Source organism: Scyliorhinus torazame, chromosome 9 (assembly GCF_047496885.1).
Source record: "Scyliorhinus torazame isolate Kashiwa2021f chromosome 9, sScyTor2.1, whole genome shotgun sequence".
NCBI classification, from domain to species: Eukaryota; Metazoa; Chordata; class Chondrichthyes; order Carcharhiniformes; family Scyliorhinidae; genus Scyliorhinus; species Scyliorhinus torazame.
The window spans coordinates 205,394,201-205,414,522 of record NC_092715.1 but is presented as its reverse complement, the minus strand read 5'-3'; the positions used below and the strand labels follow the sequence as shown (position 1 = coordinate 205,414,522).

Genomic DNA, 20,322 nt, shown 5'->3' with positions numbered 1-20,322 from the left:
CCCCCCGGCCTTTATGAGATACATAACCTCAAAGACTCAATGTCTTATTAAGTGGCCTTACAAACACCTCAGCTGTAAAACCAATGGCTTCATGGTAACTAGGCAGGGGTAAGAAATGTGGTCTTGTGAGACTCATTACATCCTGGGAACAAATATTAAAAACAATACCTATCAAAGCAACTTCCTACAGCACTGGCAAACTTGTAAACCTGATTCAATCGTTGCACATTGTGTGCCTGCAGAGCACAAATCACAAAATGGAAGCATGAAAATTTTCCACTGATCGTTTTAATAAGTTTCATTTTATCCAAGAGGGCTTGATGTGCAAATGTTTCTGATCCATCACAATATGCTTTTCTATTCCCAACACATTAAAAAAAGGAGATTTGTAAATGCACTGATTTTCCTCCTTTTCAGATGTATACATATTTTAAAAATGGCTTCGAAGATACACAATTTCAAAAAGCCCGTTGCATCAGAAAGTATGTCTCTTTCTAAATTGTCTTATCATGCTCAATGTCCCGAATTCAAGAGAATACCTTCTGAAATGTAGTCACTATTTTGTGTGCAAAAATGGGCAATATCCATCACACAGCAAGATCCCACAACTATCCCACGACAGGTTTTTATACTTTTTGGTAGTGTTGATCCAGGGCCGCACATTGCCCAGAACAGCAAGAGAACATCCCTGCTCGTCTTCAAATAGTGCTTTTAGATCTTTTCAACAGAGAGGGCAGGTAGAGTTCTCAGTCTAACATCTCATCTGAAAGACAAACCGACAGTGTAGTATTCCCTCGGCACTGCACTTTAGAGGCAGCCTGAATTATGTGCTCAAGGGCTCGAACATACAATCTACTGACCCAGGGATGAGAGTGCTCCCACAGAGAAGGGCAGAACACACACGGACAGGGTACAGATAGACTGAATGATGCAGATGTTGTATGCATCGTACTTTTGTTAATAAAAAGCCTTTTCCAAACAGCTCTTGATCCCCTAGGATCCCATTTTAATGAACACCCCAGACAAATATACAGAAACATTGCGACCCAATCCTTTGTCTGTAGGGCGATCTGGCAGATGGATCAGGATCAATTGGAGATCTCGTTCAACTGTGATTCAGCAGAAGGATGATTGTGAGGATGAACATAAAAGTGAATAGGATTGCTTTGTTCCACCGAGTATTGCACAAACAGTTCCTTGAAAGTTCCAAATTAAATCTTTCAGTGGGTTTAAAAAACAAAATAGTGCTGATGTGCTTCCACAGACACCGTGACGTCGGTGCCCCAGACTCGAGGGCGAAACAGTTGTGTTTGGCATTTAATTCCTAATTAGACAACACTGAAAGTATGGCTTCAGTAAAACACTGCAAAAGAAAATCCCTGAGGAGCCACCCGTTCAGAAATAAGCATGGAACACCCTCCATCTGCGCTGTCTGTTGGAAGAATGGGTGCATTCAGGTGAACTTGCTTTCAAATGACGAAAATCCCTTGCTCCAAATCCAATTGGGACTGCTTAGAGTGGACGGGAAAACCTCTCCCTATCCTTTCTGTAGACAATTAGTCGTTCAGGCAATCGGGTGCAATATTTCCAAAGTCCTGTGCCCATCCTGGAGCTGCTTTGAATCCAGTGTTAAAGAGCATCTGCAGGTTAGCGCTTTCCTTCCACATATCCAAGGCAAATAAACATTCCACGACTGGTCACAAACACGTCAGCTCAATGTCAACCTGATTAAGAGAACAAAAAAAAAGAGAAGTCTTAACATAGTCTTGTGTGTAACACCAGAGAACAGCTCTTGCGCTGCACTTACACCACATAAAGGGTCATAGTCTCCGGATTACTGCCCGAGCCACGTGCAAATTGGCATAGGGAGGCAAGAATAAGGGAAGTTAACACGTGGCTGAAAGAGTGGTGTGGGAAAGAGGGGTTCCTTTTCATGGGACACTGGCATCAGTTTTGGGACAGGGGGGACCTATACCGTTGGGATGGTCTCCACCTGAACTGAGCTGGGACCAGTGTTCTGGCGAAAAGAATAAATAGGGTGGTCAATAGGACTTTAAACTAAAGATTGGGGGGGGAAGGGAAAGTCAGGGAACCAAGAGGTGAAGTAATCAGTGGAAAGCGTAGCTGCTTAGGAATACAAAAAAGCACGAAAAGACAGAACTCGGGAGAGGTTCCGATAGTCCCCATCTCACAAAATATGACACAGTGTATGGAAAGGCTCAGTAAACCAAGGTCCACCACACTAAGAAAACAAAAAGGGACGGTCAATAGAGAATTAAAGGTGCTATATTTAAATGCGCACAGTGTACGGAACAAGGTAGATGAGCTTGTGGCCCAGATTGTGACTGGCAGGTATGATGTGGTAGGCATCACAGAGACGTGGTTGCAGGGGGTTCAGGACTGGCATTTAAACATCCAGGGATTCACAACCTATCGAAAAGACAGAGAGGTGGGCAGAGGGGGCGGGGTTGCCTTGTTAATTAGGAATGAAATTAAATCAATAGCACTAAACGACATAGGGTCAGATGATGTGGAGTCTGTGTGTGTAGAGTTAAGGAACCACAATGGCAAAAAAACCATAATGGGAGTTATGTACAGGCCTCCTAACAGTGGTCAGGACCAGGGGCCCAAAATGCACCACAAAATAGAAAGTGCATGTCAGAAAGGCAAGGTCACAGTGATCATGGGGGACTTCAATATGCAGGTGGACTGGGTAAATAATGCTGCCAGTGGACCCAAGGAAAGGGAATTCATTGAATGTTTACAGGAGGGCTTTTTGGAACAGCTTGTGATGGAGCCCACGAGGGAACAGGCCATTCTGGACTTAGTGTTATGTAATGAGCCAGACTTGATTAAAGATCTTAAAGTAAGGGGAACACTTAGGAGGCAGTGATCATAATATGGTCGAATTCAATCTCCAATTTGAAAGAAAGAAGGTAGAATCAGATGTAAAGGTGTTACAGTTAAATAAAGGTAACTACAGGGGCATGAGGGAGGAACTGATGAAAATCGACTGGGAGCAGAGCCTAGTGGGAAAGACAGTAGAACAGCAATGGCAGGAGTTTCTGGGAGTAATTGAGGACACAGTGCAGAGGTTCATCCCAAAGAAAAGAAAGGTTATCAGAAGGGGGATTAGGCAGCCATGGCTGACAAAGGAAGTCAGGGAATGCATCAAAGCAAAAGAGAAAGCCTATAATGTGGCAAAGAGTAGTGGGAAGTCAGAAGATTGGGAAGGCTACAAAAACAAACAGAGGATAACAAAGAGAGAAATAAGGAAAGAGAGGATCAAATATGAAGGTAGGCTAGCCAGTAACATTAGGAATGATGGTAAAAGTTTCTTTAAATACATTAAAAACAAACGGGAGGCAAAAGTAGACATTGGGCCGCTCCAAAATGACGCTAGTAATCTAGTGATGGGAGACAAGGAAATAGCTGAGGAACTAAATAAGTACTTTGCGTCAGTCTTCACAGTAGAAGACATGAGTAATATCCCAGCAATTCAGGAGAGTCAGAGGGCAGAGTTGAATATGGTAGCCATCACAAAGGAGAAAGTGCCAGAGAAACTAAGAGGTTTAAAAATTGATAAGTCTCCGGGCCCAAATGGGCTACATCCTAGAGTTCTAAAGGAGATAGCTGAAGAAATAGTGGAGGCGTTAGTTATGATCTTTCAAAAGTCACTGGAGTCAGGGGAAGTCCCAGAGGATTGGAAAATCGCTGTTCAAGAAGGGAACAAGAAAAAAGATGGAAAATTATAGGCCAATTAGCCTAACCTCGGTTGTTGGCAAGATTCTAGAATCCATCGTTAAGGATGCGATTTCTAAATTCTTGGAAGTGCAGGGCCGGATTAGGACAAGTCAGCATGGATTTAGTAAGGGGAGGTCGTGCCTGACAAACCTGGTAGAGTTCTTTGAAGAGATAACAAATGGGTTAGACCAAGGAGAGCCAATGGATGTTATCGATCTTGACTTCCAAAAGGCCTTTGATAAGGTGCCTCACGGGAGACTGCTGAGTAAAATAAGGGCCCATGGTATTTGAGGCAAGGTACTAACATGGATTGACGATTGGCTGTCAGGCAGAAGACAGAGAGTTGGGGTAAAAGGTTCTTTTTCGGAATGGCAACCGGTGATGAGTGGTGTCCCGCAGGGTTCAGTGTTGGGGCCACAGTTGTTCTCTTTATATATTAACGATCTAGATGACAGGACTGGGCACATTCTGGCTAAGTTTGCCGATGATACAAAGATAGGTGGAGGGGCAGGTAGTATTGAGGAGGTGGGGAGGCTGCAGAAAGATTTAGACAGTTTCGGAGAGTGGTCCAAGAAATGGCTGATGAAATTCAACGTGGGCAAGTGCGAGATCTTGCACTTTGGAAAAAGAATAGAGGCATGGACTATTTTGTAAACAGTGACAAAATTCATAATGCTGAAGTGCAAAGGGACTTGGGAGTCCTAGTCCAGGATTCTCTAAAGGTAAACTTGCAGGTTGAGTCCGTAATTAAGAAAGCAAATGCAATGTTGTCATTTATCTCAAGAAGCTTGGAATATAAAAGCAGGGATGTACTTCTGAAGCTTTATAAAGCACTAGTTAGGCCCCATTTAGAATACTGTGAGCAATTTTGGGCCCCACACCTCAGGAAGGACATACTGGCACTGGAGCGGGTCCAGCGGAGATTCACACGGATGATCCCAGGAATAGTAGGCCTAACATACGATGAACGTCTGAGGATCCTGGGATTATATTCATTGGAGTTTAGGAGGTTGAGGGGAGATCTAATAGAAACTTACAAGATAATGAATGGCTTAGATAGGGTGGATGTAGGGAAGTTGTTTCCATTAGCAGGGGAGACTAGGACCCGGGGGCACAGCCTTAGAATAAAAGGGAGTCACTTTAGAACAGAGATGAGGAGAAATTTCTTCAGCCAGAGAGTGGTGGGTCTGTGGAATTCATTGCCACAGAGGGCGGTGGAGGCCGGGACGTTGAGTGTCTTTAAGACAGAAGTTGATAAATTCTTGATTTCTCGAGGAATTAAGGGCTATGGAGAGAGAGCGGGTAAATGGAGTTGAAATCAGCCATGATTGAATGGTGGAGTGGACTCGATGGGCTGAAGGGCCTTACTTCCGCTCCCATGTCTTATGGTCTTATATGTAGCATTGGTACAAAGTAATTCCTAACACAATATAATGGAGGAGAAAGACCATTCGGCCACCTTAGTTCATCTCTGCAAAAAGTTGCTGAAGTCCCCTCACTATTGCAGACAATTGTTTTTTTTATTGATTTTAAAGTTTTCCCTTCGCTGTTCTCTTTAGAGGTCCAATCAAAACAGCTCTTCTCTGCACTGCACCCCTTGCACTGCATGACTCTGTGAGCAAAATTGGATGCAGTGTCCAAGGGAGTCAAAGAATTGGTACAGTTTGATCGCTACCTCCTCTGATGTATACCAATGTGAGACTGTAGGAGAGAGCCTTGTTCAGATGTCGTCAGATCAGGCCTCAACTCGGGTTTTGTACAAAATGAATCCATTAACATTTGCTCAACACTTTGCACTAACATTAAACCTTCTGTACGAAGGTAATCGGGCACTGTAGAAAAAAATGGTGAATAGCATTTACATGCCTGTCTATCCCGCAGACAATTTCCACAGCAGCAGTTAAAACATAGAACGCTTCATATACCGTTAAAACATCGAGTTCACGCTAAGCTAAATTGAGGAGTGACTGCACTCACTGGAATGCATCCACTTGGGTGGGATTTTAAAGAACTTCAGGGTAAGCAAAAATCTATTTCATAGCTGGAGCTCTCTCATGCACAGTCATAGTCTGCATAGAATCATAAAATAATAGAATTTACAGTGCAGAAGGAGGCCATTCAGCCCATCGAGTGTGCACCGGCCCTTGGAAAGAGCACGCTACTTAAGCCCACACCTCCACCCTATCCCCGTAACCCCAGCTAACCTTTTGGACACTAAGGGGCAATTTAGCATGGCCAATTCACCTAACTTGCACTTCATTGGACCTTTGCAGAGACCATGGAGTATCTATGCAACTAACCGGAGTCAGTGGGATATTACAACCTTGAAAACAGGTGCAAGAAGAATAAACTTTAATCTACATAGCACCTTACACATCAAGCGTTTCAAAATACTTCACTGCTTAAGTATCTGAAATGTAGTCACTATTGTTATACAGGGAGTGACAGCAAATTGAACTCAGCAAGATCCCACCCAAAACAATGAGAAAATTACCGTTAAGATTGAAAACGGAAAGATTTGGAAAGACTCTGAGGAAAAAGCAGGCGAGTGAAGCAAACTGGATAACTCAAGAGCTGTATACGCAAACAGTTCCTGAAGTCAGAAAGCCAAGACACCCCTATTGTGAAGGGCTTGTATCCTTTCTAGTTCATGATACACTGCAAGGTATAGCAAATTGGACCACCAATCTGCTTCAGCTTTCAATCAGCCAAGCATTGCATCGATTAAACTTTGGCCAAATGATGTAGATGTAACCATCGATTGGGCAATGCTATGGAGATTGAGTTGAGCAAAGATCTTTGGGTTTGTGGGACTTTGAACAAGGTTACAGATTCAAACAGCATCTGGTGCAGCTTTGCTTTATAGGTTTTCATTTGTTGTTTCATTTCACATTGAAAATAAGCTTTGGAAAAGATAATGTGCAGCACCAGACCTGATACTTGCACATGATCCCATTGCTGGTCATTATGTACTCTGTACACACAGTTTTTGATGAGATACCCTGCAAGATACATTTGCACATAGTGGAGTGTACAATGGCAAAGTAGGGAATTTATGGGTGGCACGGTAGCACAGTGATTAGCACCGTTGCTTCGCAGCGGCAGGATCTCGGGTTCGATTCCTGGCTTGGGTGACTGCGGAGTCTGCACGTTCTTCCTGTGTCCGCGTGGGTTTCCTCCGGATGCTCTGATTTCCTCCCACAAGTCCCAAAAGACCTGCTGTTAGATTGGACATTCTGAATTCTCCCTCTGTGTACCCGAATAGGTGCTGGAATGTGGCAACTAGGGGCTTTTCACGGTAATTGCAGTGTTATTAGATTATCATAGAATTTACAGTGCAGAAGGAGGCCATTCGGCCCATCGAGTCTGCACCAGCTCTTGGAAAGAGCATCCTACCCAAGGTCAACACCTCCACCCCATCCCCATAACCCAGTAACCCCACCCAACACTAAGGGCAATTTTGGACACTAAGGGCAATTTATCATAGCCAATCCACCTAACCTGCACATCTTTGGACTGTGGGAGGAAACCGGAGCACCCGGAGGAAACCCACGCACACACAGGGAGGATGTGCAGACTCCGCACAGACAGTGACCCAAGCCGGAATCGAACCTGGGACCCTGGAGCTGTGAAGCAATTGTGCTAGCCACAATGCTACCATGCTGCCCCTTAATGTAAGCCCACTTGTGACAATAAAGATTATTATTATAGTCAGTGTGGAACCATTATGAGTCACTGAGGCACCGTTGACAGGTTAAGCTCAAAGTCTAGGCTCACAGTAACGCCCAGTATGTTCACAGATGCAAAGCCTATCAGTCACAACGGCGATAAATATGTTTACTGAATAAACGGATCCTAAAAATTACACTCAAACCAAGAATAATTACTATCTATCCACATAGATGGTTATAAAGTTATCTCACGGTAACACCAATATTCATGAGCTCTTATGGTGCCTCTTTATAGACTCTGGGGCAGAACTAAGGTCAGCTTATGGAGTAGATGCCAATATAATACAATGGGGAAGAACATACCTATACCCCAGAGTGAAGTCTTATACTGACACAAGCCTGCAATATAAAAACTAATCAAATTAAATACCCATCACCTGAAAGAAAACAAAGTAATTTTCCCACATCCAGAAAACCCATGGTATTGTCCAATGAAATAACCTACAGTGGTCATGACATCTGTGGATATAGAGAATCAGCCTCATCACCCCTGCACCAATGTCTATTTATGGCAGCTTCCTGGAACCTAGATACTGCATTGGGGCAGCCTGCAGCAAACTAATAATTAGCTGAAAGACAGGCCATGTTATGGACATAACTGATTCGCACTGCACAACTCAATTTAGTTCTGGGGATCTTCCCACAAATTGGGGAAAGGTGCATTTGGTTCCTAGATTTCAAAAGGAACCATCTTTCGGGGCTTGTGGAAGGAAACCGGAGCACCCGGAGGAAACCCAAGCAGACACGGGGAGAATGTTCAGATTCCGCACAGACAGTGACCCAAGCCGGGAATCGAACCTGGGACCCTGGCGCTGTGATGCAACAGTGCTAACCACTGTGCTACCGTGCCACCCTACAAGGAAACTATAGTCCTGCTTGTTCAACTTCAGTTATGGGTAAGCTGTTCAAAGGGATCCTAAGATAATTAGAAATAGGAACAGGGTCTATTTGGCCCACTGAACCTTGGTGCCATTCAATAAGGTCATAGCTGGTCAGATTGTGGCCTTCACTCCACTTTCCTGCCTGACCTTCAGTCCCTTGACACTCAAAAATCTAACTCAACCTTGAATATGTTGAATGACCAAGTTCCACAGCTTTCTGTGGAAGAAAATTCCAAAGATTAACAACTCTAAGAGAAATTCCTCCTCATCTCTGTCTTGAATGGGGGATCATTTTCTTTTAAACTGGTTCCCCGAATGCCAAGAGGGGAAACATCCTCCTAGCAGCCATCCTGTCAAGCATCGTCGGGACCTTACATGTTTCAATAAAATTACCTCTCATTCTTCGAAACTAATGATTCTAGGTCCAGCCTGCTCAACCTTTCAGCATAAGACAGCCCCTTCATCCCAGGAATCAGCCATGTGAACCTTCACTGAACCTCCCCAAAGCAAGGATATTCCTCCTTAAGTAAAGAGACCAAAACATGTTCACAGTACTCTCGGTGCAGCCTCACCAATACCCGATATATTTGCAGCAAGACTTTCCTACTTTTATACTCCACTTCCCTGCTAATAGAGGCCAACAGCGCCATTGCCTTCCTAATGATTTGCTGGACCTGCATGTTAATTTTGTGCTTCATGTACAAGGACACCCAGATCTCTTAGTGCCGCAGCATTCTGCAGTCTCTCAATTAAAAGAAGAATCTGCTTTTCTATTCTTCCAGCCAATGTTGTCAACTTCAAACTTTCGCACATTATACTTTATCTGCCAAATTTCTGCTCAATCATTTAGCCCAGCTAAACCCCTTTGCAGATTCTTTGTACCCATGTCACCACCTGCTTTCCTACCTATCTTTGCATCATCATCGAATGTGGCTGCAATGCCGTCAGTCAGTCCCCTTCATCCAAGTTTTAATGTAGATGATAAATAGTTGAGGCTCCATTACTGATCTTTATTGCACTTCATTAGTTACAGATTAACCTGAAAATTACCCATTTATCCCACCTCTATTTACCATTAGTTGGCCAATCCTCTATGCTAATATATAATTCCCGGCATCATGAGCTCTAATCTTGTGCTAAAATCTTTCAAATGGCACTTTATTAAATACCTTTTGGAAAACCAAATACACCGGTCTGGATTCTCCGCAGCCCGACGCGGGAAACGTGGCCGGCGCGGGGCGGAGAATCCAGTTTGACACCGTAATCGGGCCTGGCGCCGGTGGCGATTCTCTGGGCACTGAAAATCAGCGACACCGTGGAGTATGTTGCGCCGCTGGGGGGCCATTGCCAGAGGCCTGCTCATCAATCCTTCGCTCCCGAGTGGCCGAGTTCCTGACGGCGTGGAACTAACCACCTATTGCTGGTCAGGTTGCTCGCATGGCAGCTGCGGACTCAGTCCGCGGCTGCCCTGGTCGGGGGCGGGTGCATCGGAGACCGGGGGGGCCTTGTAGGCGGTCGGGGATTAAATGTGTGGGAGTTGAGGCTTGGGTGCGCGGCCGATTGGCTGATCTTCTTCGGTATGGCTCCGCGGTCCGAGCCTGCCATGGAGCACGGCGCCACGGCTGCAGGCCGCCGCTGTGCGCATGCGCGGCCTCCGACCCAGAAGTGCGGGGGCCCCGTATCTGCAGCAAAAGCTGCGAGATTTACTCCGGGTCCCTGCTGGGCAAAGAATTATTTTACCTTTTTTCAAGGTATTTCGGGAGTAAAACCCCACCGTTTTTACACCGGCGTGGGTATATAGTCTCATTTTGGGAGAATCCAGACTACCATATCTACAAGTTCCTATTTACATATCCTGCTTGTTATATCCTCAAAGAACTCGAATAAATTAGTCAAACATGATTTCCTGTCTACAAAGCCATGCTGACTCAGTCTGATTGTATTATAATTTTTCTAAATGTTCTGCTAACTCCTTAATAATGTATTCTCCAGGGTGGTACGGTAGTGCAACGGTTAGCACAGCTGCCTCATTGTGCTGAGGATCTGGGTTCGTTCCCGGCCTCGGGTCACTGTCTGCGTGGGTTTTGCACAATCTCCTAGTGTCTGTGTGGGTCCCTTCCTCACAACCCAAAGATGTGCAGAGTACGTGGATTGGCCACGCTAAATTACCCCTTAATTGGAAAAATTAAAACAGTGAATGAATAATGGATTCTAGCATTTTCACAATGGCAGATGTTAGACTAACTGGCCTACATTTTCCTGCTTTGTGTCTCCCTCTTTTCTTGAATCTTGCTACATCTGCCGTTTTCCATTCCATTTGGACATTTCCAGAATCTAGGGAATTTCAGAAGGTTAGAACCAATGTATCCGCTATCTCTGCAGCCACTTACTTTAAGAATCTAGTACGCAGTTCATCAGGTCAATGATTTGTCAGCCGGTAGACCTGTTCGTTTTCCTAGTACTTTGCCTGTAGTGATAGTGTTCATTTTAAGTTCCACCCTCATTTGGTCCTGTCAATATGTCTTGTAGGTGGGTCAATGAATTACCTACATTAGCTTAGTGTCATGGGAATGTCACTTTAAGAAATGTTTGTCTTCTCAAGTGGCTGCAGTGATGTCAGAGTGTGGGTGGAGCTGAGCTCTGGCTCTGCTTTTTAGTTTCGCTTTGAGGAAAAGCTTGGGGGTCAGGTGAACTCCATGATACACTTTGGGGTTCTCTAAACCCTGGCCCATAACATTAGCCAAAGGGCAGTTACTATTGATAGTGGTTCTGGGTGAGAGATGGTCATTAGAAAAGTTCCCAGGGCGGCACAGTGGCACAATGTTTAGCACTGCTGCCTCACAGCGTCAGGGACCCGGGCTCGGTTTTGGCCTCGGGTGATTGTCTGATTCTCCCAGTGTCTGCGTGAGTTTCCTCCGGGTGCTCTGTTTTCCTCCCACAGTCTAAAGATGTGCAGGTTAGGTAGATTAGCCATGCTGAATTGCCCCTCAAGTGTCCAAAAGGTTAGTTGGGGTTATGGGATTATAGGGACAGGGAGGGTGTAGGAATAGGTCAGGGTACTCTTTTGGAGGTTTGGTGCAGACTCGATGGGTTGAATGGCCTCCTTCTGCACTGTAGGGATTCTATGATCAGTAATGGCTTTCAAAATGTTTGTCAGTGATCTGGATGAAAGCATTAGGGCAGTGGTTATAGGTTCTTGGATGAAAATAAAAGGCCCGCATGTTCCGAGCAACGACAATCAGTCTGCTCCTTCTTTTCTGTGGCAGAGCTCTGCATTTCTGGCTGGGACCTCTGATACCGGCTTCTTCCAAAATGCAGCGCGTACCTTCAATTCAACTGCGTCCGCGTAACAATGGATCACCCGGGAAAGATAAGCTGTATTTAATGGCACTCGCTTTCATATTCTGGAGTGTTTAAAGGTCCCAAATCTTCACAGCATATCAGGGTGTGTGAGTGAGTGTGAGAGTGTGGGTGAATGTGTAGGTGTGCAAGTGGGTCGGTGGGTGAGGTGAGTTGGCAGGTGGGTAGGATGGCAGCTGGGTGAGGTGAGTCGGGAGGGGCCGTCAGGTCAGAGGCAGGTCATTTTAGTGGTAATAGGAGGTGTTAGTCAGGCCGGTTTGGTGGGACTGGGCTGTTGTATGGTTACTCAGGAGTTAGACTAGGGTTTTTCTGTCTAACATTTCCTGGGTAAGTACCCGGATAAGTAAGTCAGAACGTCAAAAGTCTCCAACTCTAACTCAGAGTTGGAGACATTTTCAGAACTTCAAAGGGAACAGGGGAATTGGTCATCGGAATTTCCTGGGCAATTCCCACAGAGTCAATGCATTGATACTTCCAAGGATTCCTGTAACCAGATTCCAATCATTCAGGGATCTGGTCCAATATTCTGCAGGTAAATGTAAACATATTTGAAAAATGGGCCAAGAGGCGAGCATTTTAATATATAGAAGTGTAGTATAATGCTTTTGAGCTTGGGATAATTCAAGGCATGCATGCATGAGGAGGCAATCACGTACTGGTATTTTCAATAGACGAGTAATCATGAGACCAGGATAGTGCTCTGGGGACCCGGCTTCAAATCCCACCACGGCACATGTTAATATCTGAATTCAATGAAAACCTGGAATTAAAAGTCTAATGATATCCATGATATTGTTGTAAAAAACCCATCTGATTCAATAATGTCCTTTAGGGAAGAAAATCTGCCATCTTTACCTGGTCTGGCCTACATGTGGCTCCAGACCCACAGCGATGTGGTTGACTCTCAAATGCCCTCAGAAGTGGTCAAATAAACTACTTAGTTCAAGGACAACTGGGGATGGGCAATCAATGCTGGCCCAGCCAGCAATGCCCACATCCCATGAACGAATAAATAAAAATAAATCATGCAGTTACAGATGAAAGGCTGCTGATTCGTAGAAGGACCAGGGTGGGAGCTCTGGAGCTCATAGTTCAATAGTCATTGAAGAATCATGACCACCATTGTGAAGCTATTGAAAGTTAATTGGGTAGCTATAACAATTAAATAAAACCAGAAGTTAATAATACAATTACTGTTAAGATCGCAAACAGTTGGGGCAGTATGGTGGTGGTGGTTAGCACTGCTGCCTCACAGTGCATAGGACCTGGGTTCGATCCCGGACCTGGGTCACTGTCCATGTGGAGTTTGCACATTCTCCCTGTGTCTGCATGAGTCTCACCCCCACAACCCAAAGATGTGCAGGTTCGGTGGATTGGCCAAGCTAAAAATCGGTCCTTAATCGGAAAGGTTAAAAGAAAAAGCGTTCTGCAGTCTCTCTCAATTTAAAGAAGAATCCGCTTTTCTATTCTTCCAGCCAATGTTGTCAACCTCAAACTTTCCCACATTATACTCCATCTGCCAAATTTCTGCTCAATCATTTAGCCCAGCTAAACCCCTTTGCAGATTCTTTGTACCCAGTCACCACCTGTTTTTCTACCTATCTTTCATAATCATCAGCGAATGTGGCTGCAATGCCGTCAATCTGTCCTTCATCCCAGTCATTAATGTAGATGATAAATAGTTGAGGCCCTAGCACCGATCTCTATCGCACTTCATTAGTTAGATTGCTCACCTGAAAATGACCCATTTATCTCGCCTCTCTGTTTCCCATTAGCTGGCCAATCCTCTATGCTAATATATAATTCCCGGCACCATGAGCTCTAATCTTGTGCTAAAATCTTCCATATGGCACTTTCTCAAATACCTTTTGGAAAACCAAATACACCATATCTACAAGTTCCTATTTACATGCTTGTTACATTCTCAAAGAACTCAAATAAATTAGTCAAACATGATTTCCTGTCTACAAAGCCATGCAGACTCAGTCTGATTGTATTATAATTTTTCTAAATGTCCTGCTACCTCCTTAATAATGTATTCTCCAGGGTGGCACGGTGGCCCAGTGGTTAGCACTGCTGCCTCATTGTGCTGAGGACCCGAGTTCAATCCCGGCCCCGGGTCACTGTCTGTGTGGGGTTTGCAGTCTCCTCGTGTGTCTCACCCTCACAACCCAAAGATGTGCAGAGTAGGTGAATTGGCTACGCTAAATTGCCCTTAATTGGAAAAAAAAGAATTGGGCACTTTAAATTAAAAGAAATCTTCCAAAAACACTAATTCAAGGTACATGGCAAATGAACAAGAAGGGAGATAAGAATTTCTTGAGTCAATGATGTTGTGATGATCTAGATTGCATTGTATTTCCTGACAGCATTGTGGAAGTACATTTTCTAAAATAAATTTAGAGTACCCAATACATTTTTCCAATTAAGGGGCAATTTAGTGTGGCCAATCCACCTACCTTGCACATCTTTGGTTTGTGGGGCCAAAACCCATGCGAACACGGGGAGAATGTGCAAACTCCACACGGACAGTGACCCAGAGCCAGGATCGAACCAGGGACCTCGGCGCCGTGAGGTAGCAATGCTAACCACTGCGCCGCCCTTGGTGGAAGTACATTTAATCGTAATTTTCAAAAGGAGAATGGGATTTATACTCGAGCGGGAGAATGGGACTATTTGGAGAACATTTTCCAGAGAGCAGCACAAGTTAGACGAGGTGAATGGTTTCCTTTTGTACTGTATGATCCTGTGGTTCCGAAATAAAATCATTCCTTTGTACAAGGCCATTGTCTGGCAATGTTTAGAATAGTGCTATGATTTGATTACCTTCATGCTTGGGGATATTGAGGCCTTGAAGAGGATTGTTCGATAGGTACCTAGATTGAAAGCCTTTCATTATCAAGGCAGAATTTCCCAAACTCCATGATCTAGAAGGACAAGGGCAGCAGGTGCATAGGAGCACCGCTATCTGCAAGATCCCCTTCAAATCATCCTCCATCCCCAATTAGATCTTTATCGCCATCCCTTCATCATTGCTGGACCAAACTCTTGGAATTTTGCTCTTGACAGTTAACTTATAGACCAGACTTTTGACCTTCGAAAGGCAGACATTCTTTAAGTCTGTGATTCAGTGTTTGAAAACAATGCAGGTATTGTATTCTGTCTGAGTGGATGGATTACTTAGACTAGATGGGCAAGGAGAACAATCAGTAAAAGGTATTCAAGCAGAAAGTTAACATAAAATTGAGTCATTGACCACAAGTGGCCCGAAATGGAGTGATTTAATGCAAATGTTCTTGAGGTAGCTGGATGTGTTCCGGCAAGTCAGAGAAGGGGGTGAGAGTTAATGAGACTAGCATCACCAGTAATTGTGGAGCCCTTGATTCTTGTTTGATTACCTCTGGGAGGTCAAAAAGGGACTTGCCCAAATTTTTATTTTCCCAAAATGGCCCTTTTCTCCTTTTGCTTTGCCTTTGCAGGGAGATTCGAATTCCATGACAGAGAGCGAGGGGGCATCGATGGTGTTTGCACTATAAGACAGCTGTTCTTCTGTTGTCCTTTTTCATGTATTTGCTTGATCCCAAATTCATCTGCTACATGATAAATCAAACCATTGGATTGTGTTTCAAAGAACAAAGAAAGGTACAGCACAGGAACTGGCCCTTTGGCCCTCCAAGCCTGCGTCGACCATGCTGCCCGTCTAAACTAAAATCATCTACATTTCCGGGGTCCGTATCCCTCAATTCAATTGGAAGATCAACAACTTAAATAAAATCCCAAATCGATTTTTGTTTGTGATTTAGACTCCTTGGGGTCTTCCACATTGAGGGGGATTGGAGAGCATGTTATAAAATCCATAATTTCAAGCTTGAATACCCTACCTTATTCTTGCCAAACCCTTGTTGTCTGCCAAATATTTGAACAGAATGTTAAAGGTATTGTTTCTGATGAGGACTAGCAGGGAGGCCCACTGCTCACTTACAGCAGGGACTGATCACAGTGGGGGTTGGAGGATAAACCAGAGCCACATCCACACGCTCACTCCCATTTTTGGGACAGATGATCTCAGTCACTCCTTCCGGCCTGGATTGGGTCAAAAGCTCCCCTGTTGATAAAAGGGAGAGAAAGAAAGGTTCGTTAGTTAAAGTAGTTTAATCCCGTCGTTTTAGACTCATATTAGCAGTTTTCGTTTGAAGGATTAATATAAAAGTAATCCCGAAGCCCGCCAAAGAGTTGGGCAGGTACAGTACACAGAGCTCCTACTGATTGACTACATTATAGCTATAAGCAAAATATCTCAATTCCCAAGCTCCCTTCATGGCCAGCTTGGGAAAGCAAACCTTTAAAACATTGAAAACTTGTTTCTGAATTTGGCTTGTGATTTCCATTTTGGGAGTAATTCTAATTTTGGATCATTGTGTAAAAGAGGCAATATTGGGTTGGCCAACAATTTTACATCCTGCTCAACTGTCCTTTTCATACATATGGAACAGGCACCTGCTTGCCTTCTACCAATGGTGAAAGTTAAAAATACCTCCCTCTGCGACAAGTTATTGTCAATGAATAGAAAAACCACTATCTTATAGGGTATAGATGAAGACATCTTGAAGTAATTGTTCTTTTCTAGTTACAGAATAGACTTATTGAATTATAGCTCCAGCAATCCAGGTAACAACTTTACAAATATCATAGCTGACATGATATTTGTATGTTTGCATTTATACCTCAATGTGAGAATTCCCTGTAAAATGGTTTGCCAGAAGGACAAGGGAGAAAGCTTTTTAATAGATATTGCCAAAATCCAGCCTGAAACAAATCCAGTTGATAATAATCAAACAGAATAGTTTTTCTGGGTTGACAATACAAAAGATGACGGTCGCGATTCTACGGCCAGGCTGCACCCGAAAAGCAGCTCGCCATGGCGCAGCGTGGCTGATTGTAGCTGGGAGACCTGGCTCCCAACGCCTCGCGAGATCTAAAAAAAGTTACCATATTAGAGAGAGACAGCTAGGGTTACTGTAATGAGCAGATTCCCGAGGCGTGGGATCTATCTCCACCTCAGGAACCTCGGGCGAGTGCCCACAACCGGGGACCAGATGGAATGGCACTCATGGGGCTCTCCCAGGGGTTCGGGGGCTTCCGGGTGCATCCCTTTGGGCAGTGTGGTACCCTGACACTGCTGGTGCCACCCAGGCACCCTGGCACTGCCAGCCTGGTGCCCTGTCAGTACCACCTGGGTGCCACTGCCAGCCTGGCACTACCAAGGTGGCACTGCCAGGGTGCCAGTCTGGTGCTGCCAAGGTGCCCAGGTGACACTGCCACGGTGTCAGGTTAGCACTGCCAAGGTGCCAAGCTGGGTTTTTTGCATGGTGGCGATCAGGCCAGGTGTGCCCTGCGCGGATGTTGGGAGGGGTGCGGAGGGTGGGCCCCCCGCACCCCATAGTGCATTGGGGCTTGGTTCAGGGATCACTTTGGGGGCTTCAGAGATCAGGACCCACTTCGAAATGGCGAGCAGAGCACCTCAGTGCACAAAATGGGGCTATGTGCAGCCTCAGTCGCGTGTTCCCCGCTGAGGCCCCCATCTAACGCAAGTGATGTTTTATAGCATTGTGTTTCTTGGACCTGCGAACACCGGGAATCGCGCGGCTCAACACGCTCATATAGGACTTTGTTCCCATTTAGTTAAATCGTGCCCTAAATCTTTTCTCTCAACAGTCGATGAATCATATTGGCAATTTTTAGCACTTTCTTGGATTTGATCACCAGGTTAAATACTCAACACAAGTTTCCCCTCCTTCACAAGATGGACAGAGACAAAATCATTAAAGATTGCAGACAACACCCATGCTTGACTTTTAATCAACTTCAACCTTCTTAATTCTCCTGCATCCAATAAAATGCATACAAATGGAAGATTTGTACGTATATGATTCCTACAATGTGGTTTTAAGGGACTTGTATTGGGCAAATATTTGAAATAAGGTATATTTTTAAGTGGGATTAATTTAATGTTTCTGTGCCTGAAAGGGCAAAACCTATAGTTAGATTCATGCTGGACAAGGGTGTTTGTATGTATGGGGGTTGGTTAAGTTTGAACTGTGTTTCTATTGTGCTTAGAGTGGGCTATGGTGTGAAGAATAAACAAAATACATAAGGATATGGGTTTTGCTTAGCAACTGGGACCTTGTAAGGTAGCGAAGCTTTCAGGTTTTAGCTTTGCTTTGCGGTTGAAGATAGGTAGCGAGAGAAAAGGCAGCTTTCACAGCTCTGCTAGAAGCAGTCGATTTAGAAGGTTAGAGAGGGAACATCTCTCTCAGCTTTGCTAGAAGAAAAGCCAGACCATGAAGTAATGATTAAGAAAACAAGTGCAGAGGTCTGAACTGCGGCTGGTTAAAGGAAACTAGAGAAATGAAGAGAAGTGTTCAAGAAGTCTGGAGTTAAGTGAACAGAGACCAAAATATTGTTCAGAAGAATTCAAGGAAGAGTAAACAAAGTGTTCTGAGTTAAGAGACAATTGAAATGACCAGATTTAAAGTGGGACAGCAACCTTTAAAGGTAAATGAAACATTTGAAGCCATTTTAATACAACTGGTAATTGAGAGTTAAAGCAATTGTGAGCAGTTTGCACAGTAGTCAAGACAAAGATCTTAAGGGGTTGTTGCAAAATCCTGGACTGATTTCCCTGTTAAAAGTGGAGTAGAAGCTTTATTTAAAAATGTCATTTGGAAAACCTGGTCTGGTTTTCAGAATGCAAACCAATTAGGGAAAGCAATATTATGAAAGAAGATCTTAAGGTGTAATTTTGGAAGTAGAGTTTGGAAGCTCTCATGTGACAATCATCTAGGGGGAATTCTGAGGAGAAATCCACACGCACCAACTTGGGTTCAGAGTTGATTGAATGTATTTGACCACAGTCATCTTGTGTGCTTAAAAGAGGCTTTAGTGTTAATGAGATTATTGTATCATAAGATGTACTTTGTAATCCATGTTAATCTTTAAAGCTGTGTGTATTTGTTAAACTAAGGGCGAAGAAGAGGAGTATTATATAACAATCCAATTTTTCCATGGTTAATAAAAACAAATTCTCTTGTTGAAACTAATTAGCGGTCCTGTGACTTTGTTGCTCCTCTAACAGGTACTGTCTTTTGAGCCAGGGTTCCATGCTGGGATCTTCCATCCAGTTATAATGTTAACTGGGGTTGTAACATTACTTTAAAACACTGAGTGCCTCATTGATTGCAAAGCACTTTAGGACATCCTGGAATTGTGAAAGACAATTATAAATGAAAGGCATCTATTCTTGTGAGCAGTCTTAAATTAAGCAGTTTGTGCGCAATGACTGTTGAATATGTTCTAGGAAGACCTTAAGAGGGCAATATAACTATGGGTGTGAAATAATTAGAAAAGATTTAGGAGAGCCAAGTACATTGGCTAGCTCCATATTGTTATTCTGTTGTCGGTTTTATGTGGCTAGCTCCATATTGTTATTCTGTTGTCGGTTTTATGCATTTTTTGACAGACCATAATTTATTGGTAGTTTGCATGGAATATAAAGACCAAAGGTAATATTGGATAAGAAGTCAGTGAGACTCTGTATTTTGCACTCATACTGAAATTGTGAAGTGTAAAGACCTATTTCAGTAAAATCCTGATATTATATTTTTACAACAGCATGTGCGTATGCTCTGGAGTTTAAAGCAAGAAAATGAATTAGAATAATAAAGCAGACCAGCAATTGAGATAGCTAATTAGGGATCCTTGACCTTCAACAAAAGGAGCTTCCTAATGGGCCCTAATCATTAATGTAGGATCATAAGCAAACAAAAACTAATGGGCAAGCAGATTGAAGCAAATTGATACGTTACAGAGCGATGCAACTCAAGTTACCGGAAGGTTAATGGATTATTTCCTACACAGGGAATAATAAAATCAAACTGCTCAGCAGCAGGACTCCACTCCCATTCAAAGCAAAGATGTCTTCCCAATTAGAGCAGGGAGCAGGACACCAGATAGATGCATTATTTTCACTCATCCATGAGTCATTCCATTATTATGGCACAGAAGATGACCATTCAGCCCATTGAGTCCATGCCGGATTCCAATAAACTGTGGAATAGTTTGTCTGATCTCTAGTCAACTTCTCTACCTTTAAGAATATAGAATCCCGACAGTGCAGAAGGAGGCCATTCGGCCCATCAAGTCTGCACCGACCCTCTGGAAGAGCACCCTAACCTAGGCCCACTCCCGTGCCCTGTCCCCGTAAGCCCATCTAATCGTTGGACACTAAGGGGCAATTTAGCATTCCCAATCCACCTAACCTGCACATCTTTGGACTGTGGGAGGAAACCGGAGCACTGGGAGGAATCCCACGGGGAGAACATGCAAACTCAAGTCCAGAATTGAACCCGGGTCCCTGGTGCTATGATGCAGAAGTGCTAACCACTGTGCCGCCATGCTGCCCCTGTCCAGTGCGGGGATTGAACTCATAACCTTCTGATTTAAGGTGCAGGAGTCACAGTTGATGACTAGGGATCAGCAACCTCAATTCTAATGAGGAAAGTTTAATATCAGCTTGAATCATATCCCTAAACATTCTTCAAAACTCC

General features: G+C 44.0%; 1 protein-coding gene across 2 annotated transcripts in view; it reads right to left on the bottom strand.

The window, feature by feature from the left end:
• Nucleotides 1-270: 270 nt before the first annotated feature.
• mfhas1 (multifunctional ROCO family signaling regulator 1) overlaps nucleotides 271-20,322 on the bottom strand; it is a 102,131-nt gene continuing 82,079 nt past the window's right edge. Inside the window, exons 2-3 of one of the 2 annotated variants that reach the window (XR_011949174.1) lie at nucleotides 15,598-15,821; nucleotides 271-1,724 (exon numbers count right to left, since the gene is read on the bottom strand). Coding sequence is in view for 1 of the 2 variants with exons in the window: in XM_072517019.1 (XP_072373120.1) it covers nucleotides 1,720-1,724; nucleotides 15,699-15,821 (128 nt within the window). In the remaining variant the exon portion in view is untranslated. The remainder of the gene's footprint in view (nucleotides 1,725-15,597; nucleotides 15,822-20,322) is intronic. The other variant, XM_072517019.1, reaches the window with a different exon arrangement.